At 44.0% G+C, this 15,368-nt stretch overlaps 1 protein-coding gene across 1 annotated transcript in view; it reads right to left on the bottom strand.

Moving 5' to 3' along the window:
• Positions 1–3,542: 3,542 nt before the first annotated feature.
• Positions 3,543–15,368, bottom strand: part of FSTL1 (follistatin like 1) — a 51,999-nt gene continuing 40,173 nt past the window's right edge. Inside the window, exons 7-11 of the mRNA XM_082624260.1 lie at positions 13,048–13,166; positions 11,386–11,498; positions 10,952–11,062; positions 9,962–10,038; positions 3,543–6,230 (exon numbers count right to left, since the gene is read on the bottom strand). Coding sequence (XP_082480386.1) covers positions 6,186–6,230; positions 9,962–10,038; positions 10,952–11,062; positions 11,386–11,498; positions 13,048–13,166 — 465 coding nt within the window. The 3' untranslated portion in view covers positions 3,543–6,185. The remainder of the gene's footprint in view (positions 6,231–9,961; positions 10,039–10,951; positions 11,063–11,385; positions 11,499–13,047; positions 13,167–15,368) is intronic.

Raw genomic sequence — 15,368 nt, 5'->3', positions numbered from 1 at the left:
AGCCCGTGCGCCACAACTACTGAGCCCACGCTCCTCAACTAGAGCCTGCGTGCCGCAAACTACAGAGCCCACGCATTCTGAAGCCCGCACGCCACAACTAGAGAGAGAAAACCCGCACGCCACAACTAGAGAGAGAAAACCCGCACGCCACAACTAGAGAGAGAAAACCCGCATGCCACAACTCGAGAGAGAAAACCCGCACGCCACAACTCGAGAGAAGAGTGTGTGCCGCAATTAAGAACCTGTGTGCCGCAACAAAAGATCCTGCATGCCTCAACGAATATCCCACGTGCCGCAACTAAGACCCGACGCAGCCAAAGAATTTAAAAAATATAATAAATAAATAAATAAATAAATAAATAAATAGGAAACTGAGACACAGAGAGATTAAATAACTCCTGGAATATACAGGGCAGGAGCAGAACCAGGATATAAACTCAGGAAGCCTGGTTGTTAAACATTACATTATATCGTCTCTCAGTAAGTTATCAGTCACAATAAGAACAATGTTATGATACAGATAAATTAGAAAGAAGTTGAGACATGAAACTAAGAATGACATTTATGAAAGACAAAGAATATATAAAGTTATAAATATTACTGGCTGCCAGCTTTAACTATGGAGTCTAGTGGAAGGATTTTGGAGCAAGCATTTTGTTTTGAGTTGTCACTGCTCCTTGGAAAATGACAAATTCTGCTAACTTATATAATTTAAAATGAGGCAAGGCACTAGAAGGATAAAGTCCCTTCTCTTTTGGCGGCAGAAATTTCCTTTCATCATCCTCTTGACAATTTTATACAGGTTTCCTGGTTAAATATTTTATTCTTATCCATTAACAATCTTGCCTCTTATTTTCCTGGCAATATATTATTTTTACAGACCCTAACACTGTCAAGTTTCCTAAGTTTCTTATCTGACCACATCAGGTCAGTTAAGACCTGTGCATTCCAGTGATCATGATCAGGGTGCATTTCCTGTTCCTTTCTCCTAAATTCATTTAACCCGTTTTCCAGCAATTTGTGTTACTCCATTCCATACATTCATGGTGTTTCCTTTTCAGTTTTGACCTCTCTGTAGAATCCATGGTACCATTTCCCATCTGAACTCTCTACATGCTATGTTTTCATCTATGAATCCAACCCATTGTACCATTTTTCTAACTGTGTACACTTTTTGTTAACGATGCCACAAGGAAGCAGGAGAGATACACCATACCCAGATTTTCTCAAAAGGGTTCTCTGTCTTTATTATGGACCTTCCCAACTCAACATTTTCTTTTCTTTTTTTTCTCACTTGATATATTCTCCATAGGCCATCTTGTCTACACAAAGGAACACTCTCCATACTGTCTATTCCAAGATCTTTATCTCCAGCCCAGATCTCTTCCAAAACCTTCCTATCCAACTACTCGTAAGATATCTCCAAACTCAGATTCAACCTATGAAAAACTGAATTCATCATCTCCCATTCCTTCCTCCTTTCCCCAGCCAACTGGTTTCTCCTGCTCTCTTACCAACCCTAGAAAATGGCACCATTATCTACCAAGTCATCCAAGCTGGAACCTTAGGGTCATTTATGACCATTACCTCCTCAACTCCCATAGCTAGTCATTAGCCAGCTCTTGTCAATGTTACCTTGTTAACCTTCTATTAATCCCCACTGCCATTATCTTAAAATTCAAGTCCCCATTATTTCTCACCTCATTCCTGAAGTAGCCTTCTATCTGGTCCACTACTGCCAGATCTTGCCACCCTCATGACAAAGGGCTAATAATAATATATGAAGAACTATTATAAACCAGTAAGAAAAGGCCAACAACCAACAGAAAATGAACAAAGGGAATGAAAGAAAAGAACAAGGACCAATAATTCATGAAAAGATGCTCAATCTCATATAAGGAATAATAAAATAAATTAATTAAAAATAAGGCAATGAGTTACCATTTTTCCTCTGTTAGAAACCCCAAAGTTTGAAGACACAGTACTTGCAAAAATTTGGGAAAATAGACATGCTCAGTGTACGTATTTTTGGTGCAATTGTAAGTAAATGCATGCAACCTCTTTGAAGGACAAGTGGCAATTATAAGCAAATTTATAAGTGTACACACCCTCTAAGAGGATGAATTTTTTTCACTGTATTTTCTTTGATACAATTTGAATTTTTTCTTTTACCATGTGCATGTATTAGTTTATCAATAAGAAGTGTGTTAAATAATTTTAAAAAGTGAACTCCTATTGATAGGAAGATCTCTCATTCAGACAGCAACATGATACTTCCTAGTAACTTCATGAATCAGCCTTCAGCAGCAGCAGCCCAGGGTTTACGTTCTTCATGTCTTTCACCTATGCTACATTTACTCCAGGGCTCTGAGGGTATCTGCTTAGGTCTACTCGCTCAATAGACTTTTTTTTACTCCCTCCTCCCCCTTATTTCAGAAGTAATTTAAGAGGACTGGTGGGGACTTGACACAGGCACTCCAAAACTAAAGTTAATCACAGTAATTCGTTCTAATTTACAGAGCTCATAATGTTACATTTTGATTATAGGAAACTTACCTTCTAAATTATGCTTCTTTCGGGCTATTTTAATTCATTTTCATTTCCTGAACATACGCATACTGTAATAGCAGGAGAAGTGCTCCCAGAGCATGGTAGAAGGTTGGGAGAGGCCAGCCAGCGTTTAAAAGTGGTTGTGGACAAGGTACCCTTCAAATTGGGTTTAAGAATTCTGAGAATGAAAGTTTAAAGAATCAAACGGTGATTAATGAGATCAGTAATTTGTAGCAATAACACAACCAGAGATGACATTTTAATATCTGATTAGCATTTGAATAATACTCCAAATCCAATCAAGGTGACCTGGCTATAATTTTAGAGAAGCAAGACTTCTACACATTATGACTAAAATTAAGAAAGCTTAAACCAACTGTAATGAGCTCTCTTGGAAGACAGAATTAATTATTGCTGGTGGAGAGTACATGGTATCTGTAAGAATCACTTGGACAGGGAGATGGAGAACTAGTATTGGTCATGTGTCTCCAAGATAGAGCAAAACAGAGGGTCTTAACTAGCCAACATTCAGTCCACTTGGAAATGTTTATCCCTATGGTATACACATGTATCTGGTAAACAGCCACTAAGATTATTCTACCAGATCTTCGCATGCTCCCTGTGCCACCTTCCCAGGTTTGTTTGGCTTCTCATACAGGTTTACCTGCAGCCAGCCTCACCCGATGCCGTTCAGTCTCATAAGATCCATGGCAGTTTTAGGAGTCATTTAGTTTAACCTCTACCCAATACTGTTCCCTGACTTCTCATTACTTCCTACCCAGACCCACCACTGGTGATTCTTTTAAATAAACTTGTTCTATCAGTCCTTGAGTAAACCTTTCCCCCTGCAGCTCTAGTCCCAAAATTAGGAGAAACTTTTCAGGCCTCTTTTAAGCCTCCTGAAACTCAAATCTACTTTTATGAGGTAAATGGTTAACGTTCTTGCAACTTTATTTGGCCTTAACTGGGGGGGAAAGAAAATGATACAACTATTATTTTAATTTCTTTATTTATCAATAGTATCCAAAAAAAAAAAAGAATCAAGAGTTAACAAAAAACAAGTTAAATGCAATAAGGAAGCCTACTAAATACAAATACATTTCACAAATACACAGGCAACAGAAACCTGTCCAAATTGCTTCTTGGAATTTGACTGTTTAAAAACACAAGTATAAAGGGAAGACATTCAGACTGGTCCACATGGGCTTATTAGCAGGTGGAGGAGCCCTGCTTTCCAAAAGCAGTGATGGAGTCCAGAGTCATGGCATGTGAGAAGGTTTCCATGGACACTGAATCTTAACAGATGCTGTAATACGTTTATAAAAACCATACACACACAGAGAAAGCCCAAGGAAGCTTGCAGTCTAAGCCCTGTGCTTTTAGAGAGCCGGAGGAACTGAACCCGACTTAATCCTGTTTATCTGCTCCATGCAAAGCTTCATGCAAGACTCCCCAGACTAGGCTATTTAGCAGCTTTCCGTGAATGATTGTCAGATCACATGATCCTATGGTGCAGACAGTAGCTTCCCTATTTACAGGAGGAATGCAGATTTTGCTCTTGGGAATTCAATGTTGCAGGGTAGGGTCGTCTTGGATAGCAACCACTGACCTAAATGTAACTGGTGAGGAGACACTCTGCCTTCTTGCTTTAAACAGACTGGTACTCCTGCCCTCTCTTCCATAGTGTCCAAGGGCTGGCAAATCTTGATCAAGGCGTGCTGTTGGGAGTTCTCCAAGGCACTTTGACAGGGAGGTACATTTCAGACCACACAAGTTGGGTTGGAAGACAGCTTTTAAGTAGGATGATTTACAAAAGCTCAGAATTCTAAACAAAGTGGAATGTTTTCAAAGGAGAAAAAGGAAACCTGTTTAGAAGGAATTCCATTTTCAGCACAACTGTCTCAGAGTTGCCTGTGCAGTATAGCCTACATCATTCCCCTTTGGTGGTCTGTAATCTGCTTTCTGAAAATGAGATCTTATGTCAAGTTTTTAATTTTGTTATTCCAAATGCATCCTGAACATTGTATTGAGTGGGGTTAATTATCACAGAGGCCAAAAGACACAGGAATGACTGACTTCTCCCCAATCACAGTTTTAAGATTCAATGTCCATTTTTTTCCTTCTCGAAATGTGAAACCTTCTTTCATCCTCATCTCTAAAGGGAAAGCCATTTCTGTTCCCAAGAGGGTTAAAGATGAAATGCAAAAGTGAAGACAAAGTGAAGTGGTTCTCTTTCCCACTCTCTTCCTGGGCAGGCTTTACCAGAAGGCTCTACATCACAGCACAACCTGTGGGGTCATTCAGACCGAGGTCAGCTTTGGTCAGCTTTGGTCAGCTTGTTTGTGGCTGTCTGACTCTTATATAACAACAAGGTTTCATTTATCTTAAGGAGAAGGAGGAAAATCACATTGTCTCCTTCTGGACCAATTATCAGAACCACAGAATATACAATTTCTCAAGTCAAAAGTTTAATGCATTCCTACCTGCTGAGGAAACTGAGGCCCAGAAATAGGAAGAGACAGGGACAGAGTCAGTCTCCTAGTTATTGGAGGATCAGTTAGCATATTGATAGGCTGGGACATCTAAGCCTTGCTTAGCTGCACTGGTCTCAATCCTTTGGAATACTGATTTGCATGGATCTATGAGAATGAATGAAAACAAATTAGCTTTTTGGATCTTAAAAGCTTTGTATGGAGACACTTCTCCTGGCTGCTGTCTGAGGTACTCCCTGCTCCTCTGGCAGACTGCTGACCCACTGGAAGCCAGGGGGCAAACTCTGGGCTGCATCTAGTATGTGGCAGGGCTGGGGGGAGTCCAGGTGATAGCAGTCCCTGCACAAGGAAGAACCCCAAACTCTCCCACCTCTGAAATGGCAAGACTAATGAAAAATAATTACAAAAGCTTAATTTCTAGTCAAGAAAATAAAATATTAAACAACAACAACAATAATATAATGATAATAACTGAAGAATGAAATCAACTTGCCAAAAAAGTTTACAGAAAAATAGCACCTTTGGTAAAAAGTATTTTAAAAATTTGGTTATGTCTCTAAGGGGCTCAAAGTCTACAAGTATCTGCATCATTTGGGTGCACCCTCCCAGACACTGGGTAACTAGGAGGATGGCCGTGTATCTAGAGCCAGTGGCTGGGGCCATGAGGAGAAGCACAGATGCTAGAGGTCTGTTATGCTGATGGCAGCAGGAAGGGCTGGAAGCCGAACGCAGTCTTCTCCACTGAGCTTCCCAAATCCCTCCTCTGGGGACAGCCTGCTAAGCTCTTTCTCACTGCCTGCACCCCCTTCAGCATGTTCACAGCTGTGGTAGACTCAGAAGTGTTCCAGATGTGGGTACACTCTCCCAACACCGATGCAGTTTCCTAGCTTGCCTCCAGCCCCCGAGCACCATTTACAGTTTCTCTCAAAGTATTCCTGGAAATGAAGGCTATGGCCCTTCCCCTCCTAGCCAGCCACCCCCATTTCCTTTATTGCAAAACAAATAGACAAAATAAAACTCATTGCTATACAAGCAAATACTGGTGATTTGGCGATTGTAGCAGACACTTGCGTATACTGGACTCAGCGCTGAAGTGGGAGAGAAGGTGCCAGGCTCTGGACACCTTTCCCAGATGCCTCCTCATTAGATCTCTTTGGTGCTCACTCTTTTGGTCTTTTCAGCTGTTTCCTTTGAGAAGCAAGAGTATAAGTGTTACGAAATTAAAAAAAAAATTATTGGCATTTATCTAGTCTTCAAGACTTTACATAGCATTGACAGATACATGCTTATGCCAAGTTCTGTTTACTTGTCTATCTCCTCTGTGGATGATGAACAACTTGAGGACAAGGATCATGTCTTACTTATGACACGGCTGTATAGGGACTGTTGCTAAATTAAGAGCTGACCCGGGGCTTCCCTGGTGGCGCAGTGGTTAAGAATCCGCCTGCTGATGCAAGGGACACGGGTTCGTGCCCCGGTCGGGAAAGATCCCACATGCCGCGGAGCGGCTAGGCCCGTGAGCCATGGCCGCTGGGCCTGCGTGTCCGGAGCCTGTGCTCCGCAACGGGAGAGGCCACAACAGTGAGAGGCCCGCGTACCGCAAAAAAAAAAAAAAAAAAAAAAAAGAGCTGACCCCATTTAAACTCCTATGAAACAATAACGTCAGACATTATTATATTCATTTTAAAAATGAAGAAAAGGATGCTAAATGGAGGTGCTACAAAATGTTCTGAATCCAAGTTGGGAGAAGCATTAAGAGCAACAGACTCGGGACTTCCCTGGTGGCGCAGTGGTTAAGAATCCATCTGCCAACTCAGGGGACATGGGTTTGAGCCCTGGTCCGGGAAGATCCCACATGCTGCGGAGCAACTAAGCCCATGAGCCACTACTGAGCCCACGTGCCACAACTACTGAAACCCATGCTCTGCAACAAGAGAAGCCACTGCAATGAGAAGCCCCGAGAAGCCTGCGCACCGCAACGAAGAGTAGCCCTCGCTCACTGCAACTAGAGAAAGCCCGCGGGCAGCAACAAAGACCTAACGCAGCCCAAAACACACACACACACACACACACACACACACACAAAGAGCAACAGGCTCTGGAGGCAGATGGCCTGAGCTTGAATCATGGGCGTGTGACTTTCTGGGGGACTTTGGGCATATTATGAAATCTTCTGTGTTTCAGTCTTCAACTACAAAATGAGTACTACCTCTTACACCAGTGGCCCATTTCTCCAAAGAAGACATTCTTACTTATAGCCAAAAAGCAGATGAGAAGATGCTCAACATCTTTAGTCATTAGGGAAATGAAAATCAAAACTACAGTGAGGGCCTCCCTGGTGGCGCAGTGGTTGAGAGTCCGCCTGCCGATGCAGGGGATACGGGTTCGTGCCCCGGTCTGGGAGGATCCCATATGCCGCGGAGCGGCTGGGCCCGTGAGCCATGGCCGCTGAGCCTGCGCATCCGGAGCCTGTGCTCCGCGACGGGAGAGGCCACAACAGTGAGAGGCCCGCGTACGGGAAAAAAAAAAAAAAAAAAAAAAAAAAAAAAACTACAGTGAGATGCCACTTCACACCCACTAGGATGGCTAATAAAAAATAACGACAATGACAAATGTTGGTGAGTTTGTGGAGAAATTGGAATACTGCTGGTGAGGATATAAAATGGTACATTCACTTTGGAAAACGGTCTGGAAGTTCCTCAAAAGATGAAACACAAAGTTTCCATATGATGCAGCAAATCTCACTCCTAGGTATATACCCAAGAGAACTGAAAACATAAGTCCACACAGAAACTTGTAGAAGAATGTTCATAGCAGTATTGTTTATCATAGCCAAAAAGTAGAAACAACCTAAATATACATCAACTGACGAATGGATATATAAAATGTGGTACATCCACACCATGAAATGTTATTTTGCCATAAAAAGGAATGAAGTCCTGATTCATGCTACAACAAGGATAAACCTTGAAAACGTTACACTAAATGAAAAAAGTCAGACAGAAAATGCCATATATCATATGATTACATTTATATGTGTCCATAATAGGCAAATCTATAGAAATAGAAAGTAGATTAGTGGCTGCCAGGGGCTGGGGGAGGAGAGAATGTAAGTGACTTCAAATGGGTATGGGGTTTCTTTTAGGGAAGATGAAAATGCTCTGGAATTAGACAGTGGTGATGGTTGACAATCTTGTGAATATATTAAAAACCATTGGATTGTATACTTTAAAAGGATGAGTTTTATGGTATGTGAATTACATCTCAATAAAAAAATTAAATAGGGAATAAAAAACAAGTGTCTGGCATCTAGTACACACTGTTGGTGCCCCATCCATAGCCCGTGCCTTTAACGTTTCAGTACACTGGCCTGGCTTCTTACTGCCAGCAGCTGCGTCTCTTTGCCTGAGGCTTTCTCTGGCTGCTGGAGCCTGCTCTGCCCACACATGCTGACAGGGCAGAAATGCCAGGGAATTCATGTTGGCTGGTGGCGGCTCTCAGCCAATGGCTGATGGGAGTTCATACAGGCATAGCCCAGCTCCCCGCTCCCTTGTGCACAATAACTATTCCTGGAGTTCTGCAACAGGACTAAGCTCCACTTGCTCCCAGTGGTAACAAGCCTGGATACACACTCTTTATTGTTTCTTTCCCTTCCTGGGCTCTCTTCCCAACTCCCCTTCTGGCGTTTCCTGGGACTGCCTCCCAGATAAACTATTTGTACTTGAGTCCTTGCCTTAGCGTCTGCTTCCGAGGCAACTCACATAAAACAGAGACGCTAAAAAATGTTAGCTATTATCATTCACTCCCCACTGTCTACTCTGATCATTTCTCCACCCTAGACGAAAGGAATTCCTATTAAGTTCTATGTGCTTTTAAGGGTTTATACTCATCTGGAGGCTCAAGGCTGCTGAAATATGGAAAAACAAAGAAAGGGCTAGGAGCTTCTGCATTTGTTTAAAAAAATGACATGAGGTTTCTACACTATCAGTGACAATAATGACAATGCATATGAAAAAGCATCAATAAATATGAGCATTTATTATTAATACTAATAATTCTTGATTTTCAAGTCAAATATTTCATCTCAATAGTTCTTGTGACCATTATATTCCTTAAAAACTTATATGTCAGAGAGAAGGCCCGTATTACCAGACCCAGTTTACAGACAGATGACTCAAGGAGCAACATCCTCTGTTAAAACTACAGGTAAACCAGTGGAAAGACAGGCCTAGAAGTCCAGCATATCCATGTTTTCTCCCTAGGCCCTCAGAAAAATACGTCAGTGGGTCACTATTCTGCTAAGAACCTTTTCCCCAAGAAGGTCTTCAACTTAATGGCATAGAACCTGAACAGAATTCTGATTTATTATCTTCTCAAGTCTCTAGGAAGCAGAATCTTTAAGTTTCCAGGCTATGTTCTAGCTAGCTTGGCATTTAACTTAAATCCTTTCTGCTGTGGTCCAAATCCACTAATTTCATGCTCATCAAGAGCCAACTGTACACCAGACCCTGTGCTAAATGCAGGGCTACAATGGTGAGCAAGTCATAGAGCCTGCCCTCAAGGGGCTCACAGTCTTTGGGTCTGGGCACTGGTGGTGAAAAGAAATAGGAGGTTTTTTAGATTATGCTCATTTGCAAACCACTTCCAACACATTTGCAAACCACCACTCAGCTGATTCTAACTTATAAAGCAATTTACCAAGTTGTAACCTACATCTGTTGGGGCATACTGGCCCCACAAGGACTCCATCAGGGAGCTACATGTATCATGGTTTGCATAATACAGGTATATCGTTCGGGACCTATTGTATGGGACAGAGCACATCTCCTTGGTCACCAGCGGAGTCACGCAGTGTCTGAGTGGTGGAAGGGCCTGGTGGCAACAGGGATACCTGAACCAGCATGGAGGCTGCAACTCACCTGGTGCTTTTGGAGCTCCTCAACATATCTGGTCATTTCTTCCTCTGTATGGGTCTGGGCCCCCTTCTGATTCTTTCCTGTAAGAAGAACCAAGGCTCAGAGCAGTGGTGGCTGAGGGAGGCCGGTTAGGGATCCCACTAATACCTACCTTTTAGGCTCTCAATTTCATTTCCCATTTACCATATGGAAGGTGAGGTGAATTACCCACATTTCTCTACCAAGTGTCCCAGTGCAATGGACACCTCCAAAGTAATGTGCGTAGGTAGTAAGTGACTGGGACAGGGCTCAAATGCAGGCCAAGGGGAGAGGGATGGAGCTGGGGTTCTAGAAAACTTTTCTGAAACATCTCTTTGTAGAAGGGTGATAGTGGTGATGCTGACTTGTGCACGGCCCCCTCCTCCCCAAACTCTCCCTGACATCTCTATCTCCCAACCCACCCTGCCCATGTCTCAACTATCTCAACTTTCTTTTTGGGGACCCAATGCTGTTAATTCAAACATGTCTGTGAACATGCCTCCTTTTCCTGCTTGGCATGGATGGCAAGCAAGAGTCATTTTGTCTTCCAACCACCTAAGTCTTTGACATATAGGATTTCCTAAGCTGTCATAAGGATTAAGTGGGTTAATATGTAAAGTGCTTAGAAGAAATGCATGTAGTTCTCACTCTTATGCATTTGCTTTATTATTATTACCATTCTAATCTCTTATCAACATTTGATCTTGTCCTGGGTCTCGAACCTCTCTTGTTCCAAACCTCTGGAGTGACTTTCCAACATAATGCATCTGGCATTAAGTGCTTTGCCCTCAATGCTGCCCCCTGAGAGCTCTGACATTACAAGTATGAGCCAGGCTCTTGCTCCCCAGTTTCCTTGCTGGGACCCAGCCACTGCACTCTCCCCCACCATCCCCACCCTGACTTCTCTCAGGGTGATTTCACGAAGGAAGCTCTCTCCGTGCCGTCCCTTCTTTCTGTGTGAGGTGCACAGCTCACCGTCACAGGTCATGGCTGTGCAGACCCAGTTTCCACAGGCACACACACAGCGGTTACAGTCCACCTCGGTCTCAGCTCCGTCAGCATATGTTTCATCCTCCAGAGCACACTCTGCAGGACCAGAAATAAGAGGCAAGAGTTTAGGGCAAGGGTGGAACAGGGCGTCTTGGCTATAGTCTGTGCATGTTACCCCTTTCCCAGACAAGACCTGCTTGTCCCTCAGAGGCACCATATCTGAGCAAACGCCACCATCAACCCGAAGATTTTTGGACCTGAATCTCAGCTCGGAGATGCTGGGCTGGCGCCCAGTCTAGAATCGTGGAAGGGAATTTTCTTAGTAAGCTCTGGAGAGTTCCACGATCCCCTCTATCTTGGCCGCCTCTAAATGTCCCCACTCCCTACAACCCCATCCCTATTTCTTAGGTTAGGCATACTCTTCTCTGGAGGGTTGAAGGCTGGATTGAGACACTTGAGGAACTCTTGGAAGCTGAGTTTCCAGTCAGCATTTTCATCAGACAGTTCAATGAGAGCATCGACACAGAGTCCTCTGAAACGAAACACAGGAGAACCGTGTCAGCAAGACCTCAGCTTCAGTCCCAAAGAAAGGAATTAAGCATCAGGATTACACAGACCTAGGCCTCCACAGGTGGCCAAGGGGACTATTTAAAGAGAACGTTTCTACACTGACCTCCTACAACCATTATGCGTCCCGACTCCTGTAAGCATCTAAACTTTAGTTTATTATATGGGATGTCAGATCACTCAAGTTGTTCAAGTGATATGCCCAAGATGACTAAAGTTTCCTGGATGGTTTTGTCCACTTGGATTGGCAAATGTTTCACCACCTGCATACCTTCCACTAGCAGTTGCCTTTCCCCATGCTATGCATGTCAAGTCAACCCAACTAGAAAAATCAAACAGAAGTGGTAGGAACAGATGATATGAAATGCATGTGTGATTTGAAAGAACATGAGTTGAAGCCAGCATCACCACTATCACCCTTCTGCTAAGAGATCTTTCAGAAAAGTTTTCTAGAACTCCAGCTCCCTCCCTCTCCCCTTGGCCTGGATTTGAGTCCTGGCTCAACCACTTACAACCCAAATGGCCTTGGGCTAGTTATTCAACCTTCCCGCACCTGTTTTCTCATCTGTAAAATGGGAACAAGGAGCCCTCCTTCACTGGGGTATTATGGGGATCAGATGTTGAACTTGTAAAATATTACCTCATTTCAGGTTATCAAAATAAGAAGGATTTACAGATATTATACTTTAAGGTCATGGGCTATTATTAGGAAAGAATCCTAGAATCTGGGTTTCATGCTTTGAAATCTTTTGAACAAATAGGTGCTTTTCCTATTTTTAATTCTTACCAGTATACTGGAACCACACCAGAAGTTTCTTAGGCGTTAATTTTTATTAATATTTACTCTGGAATAATACCAGAAAAGGAGAGGAACGTGCTTACATTTGTAACAATTAGAGTTCTCTACATGAAATAGCACTGGTTATCTTAAAATCAGAACTAAAGCTATTTTAGACCTATCGTTAAATAGAACATTAAAGTAATTCCTGAAGAAAATTAAACATTAAAACATCACCCACGACACTCAGAAACAACTTTGGTCTGATGTGATCATTTATTTTATTTTATTATTATTTTTTTTTTTTGCGGTACGTGGGCCTTTCACTGTTGTGGCCTCTCCCGTTGCGGAGCACAGGCTCTGGACGCGCAGGCTCAGCGGCCATGGCTCATGGGCCCAGCCGTTCCGCGGCATGTGGGATCTTCCCAGACCGGGGCACGAACCCGTGTCCCCTGCACCGGCAGGCGGACTCTCAACAACTGCGCCACCAGGGAAGCCCTGATCATTTATTTTAAAATTACTTTCTTCCATTCCTTGCAATTTCTGGCCAAAAACAGTAATTACTTGATCAGATATCATAACGTTCACAGAGACCAGGACAGAATCCCTATTTTGCTTTTTACTTCACATTGATTTTGACACTGGTGGCTCCTTTGCAGGTAGGAAGGGGTTCAAATCCCTTCTCTTATCCAGCCTTCCCTCGTGGACCTCTCCCTTACCCCCTCACTCCACTCACCTAAGCAGCTTGTTGTTCCCCTGGTCTGCATAGGTAGTGATGTTGATGGCGGTTTCATTTTGCTCCACAAATTTCAAAAATTCGCTGGAGTCCAAGCGAGAGTCACCATTATCAAAGTTCTAGAAAGGGGACAAAGTGACCTTTCAGGAGCGTTTTGTAAAACCCCAGCTCTATCATTCCCCCATTCAGCTTGACCCATCTCTGGTTCATCTTCTTCTTGACACCGTCCAACCCTGCTCTGCCCTTTGAGCAAAAAATGTTCGAAGCCCTGGGGCACCCAGAGAAGGAAGGCACCTGTGCCCCAAGATGAGAGAGTCAAAGTGTCTGGGCAGAGGTCACTGAGGGCCTTTCAATCCTAGACCCTGCTCAGGATGGCAGCTGAACCTAGGCCTGCACTGTCCAAGGAGCCTGGGGGTGCTTAAGAGGTCTCTGTAGCTGCATCCCTGACCCTGTTCCAGACATTCTTGACTTCACTCCACCACTCTATGTTCTCAAACCCTAATGATCATGGAACAAACTTGTGAATCAGAATCTGTGTTGGAGCCCAGGATGTGTATTTCTAACAAGCTGCTTGGGAACAATGATGCAGGTGACCCTCAGAGCTCACTCTGGGAATCACAGGACCATTTCTTGCTGCTTGATTTCCAGCCTCGCTGGCCTGCTTTCAGTGATTACTTCTCACACTGGTACACCTAGCTGACCTCATCAGTGAGAAGTCAAAGGCAAAGGCCCCTGCATGTTACTTGCATTGATAACCTGCCCGTGGAGGTGGTGCAAGCCCCCTACCCCTCCTTCCTATGCTGCAGGCTACACTGTAGATGGTGCAGCCTGTCCTCATGACCCAGCTCACACCCCATGAGCACAAGGCAAGGGTGTAGTGAGCTCAGTACTGTCCTCCCTTTGGCAAGATGCTAAACTGAGACCTTAGCCATCTGGGACAATTCAGGATGCCCAGGCCCTAGCTGCAGGAGGAGGGTGGCAATTTCAAGGCTCTGATCAAAGTCCAAGTTGGATACTGCTGCTCTCCTAAATAGTTCTAGTGGAAAAAAAGTTTTTTTCAAAATTCTTTCCCTAGGCTGCCTCATATTGCTACCCTGGGAAATAATCAGCACCCCCATGTTACTTTCAAAGTGGCTCCCAGACGGTGGAAGGGATTCTGGAAGAAAAGTCTGACTAGGTTTCCAGGTAGAAGGGAAAGATACAGCTACTGACTCTCCTTGCATGACTGTCATGTGTCATGTGCATTCCACTCTAAGGTTGTAAATCTTTCCGTGGTATGTAGGACGGGTATGTATAAAACAACTCTGTAGGCCTTTGCTTAATCCCTAGTTATCATTCTCATCCTAATTCCTAGGAAAAGGTCTCAGATCTCTGGTCACTGTACTTATACCCTGGCTCCAATTTCAGCCCTGGCCACCAGGAATTCAGGGTGTATGTGTGTGACACGGTCATAAAAGGATCTCTCTACCCGGTCTTCCCCTCTTCACTCTGTTATGCTTTTGTCTAAAAATTGTGACTGAAACACCAGTTGAGATGAGAGTCTGATTCTGGTTCTTATCCAAATTCCGATTAGATTTGTTTTGCAACTGATTTTGATGTAAGGAATGCCGACTGGGCTGGAAGGCAATTCACTGGTTCAGAAACAGTCTCTGTGAGATACTGATCTCTCAGCAACAGGCAGCTGTCTGCCTAGTGGGAAGAAGCCTCCCTTTGAAGATTGCACCATATGGTTCTTTGATAATCATCAACAAGTAGATAGTGCAAACCCTGTTTTCTCGGAAGACACTGGGAAGAGCGAGCATTTGTTTGTCAGTCAGGAGTAAGCTTTCTTGGTTAGCATGAGAACGCCCTAAAGAAAAGCTACTTTCTCAAGTGGCCTTGCAGTGTTTAGATGGGAGCCTATTAGAGAGTTACTGCCACAGGAGGTGGAGATGTGTGGAGGGGGTGTGTGGCCCTGGTCCTTGAGAATCAAATTAACAGCAGCTGCCAGTGATGCCCAAGGCAGGGTGCCATCAAGGGGCCACCACTAACGGTTACAAGGTCCCAGGAGGTCTCCTGGAAAGAGTGTCCTGGGCCCCACGGCTCCTGGGCTGTAATGACCATGGCAAAGTCACTGCTCACCACCGACCCAGCAGGTGCTGCTCACTTGGCTTTCGAAAAATCATTTTCTTCTTTTCTTTTTTTTTTGCGGTATGTGGGCCTCTCACTGTTGTGGCCTCTCCTGTTGCGGAGCACAGGCTCCGGACGCGCAGGCTCAGTGGCCATGGCTCACGGGCCCAGCCGCTCCGTGGCATGTGGGATCTTCCCGGACTGGGGAACGA

This window comes from Mesoplodon mirus (genome assembly GCF_964341445.2).
Source record: "Mesoplodon mirus genome assembly, chromosome: 6".
NCBI lineage: Eukaryota > Metazoa > Chordata > Mammalia > Artiodactyla > Ziphiidae > Mesoplodon > Mesoplodon mirus.
The sequence above is the reverse complement of the archived record's forward strand: the minus strand, read 5'-3'. Positions and strand labels throughout refer to the sequence as shown.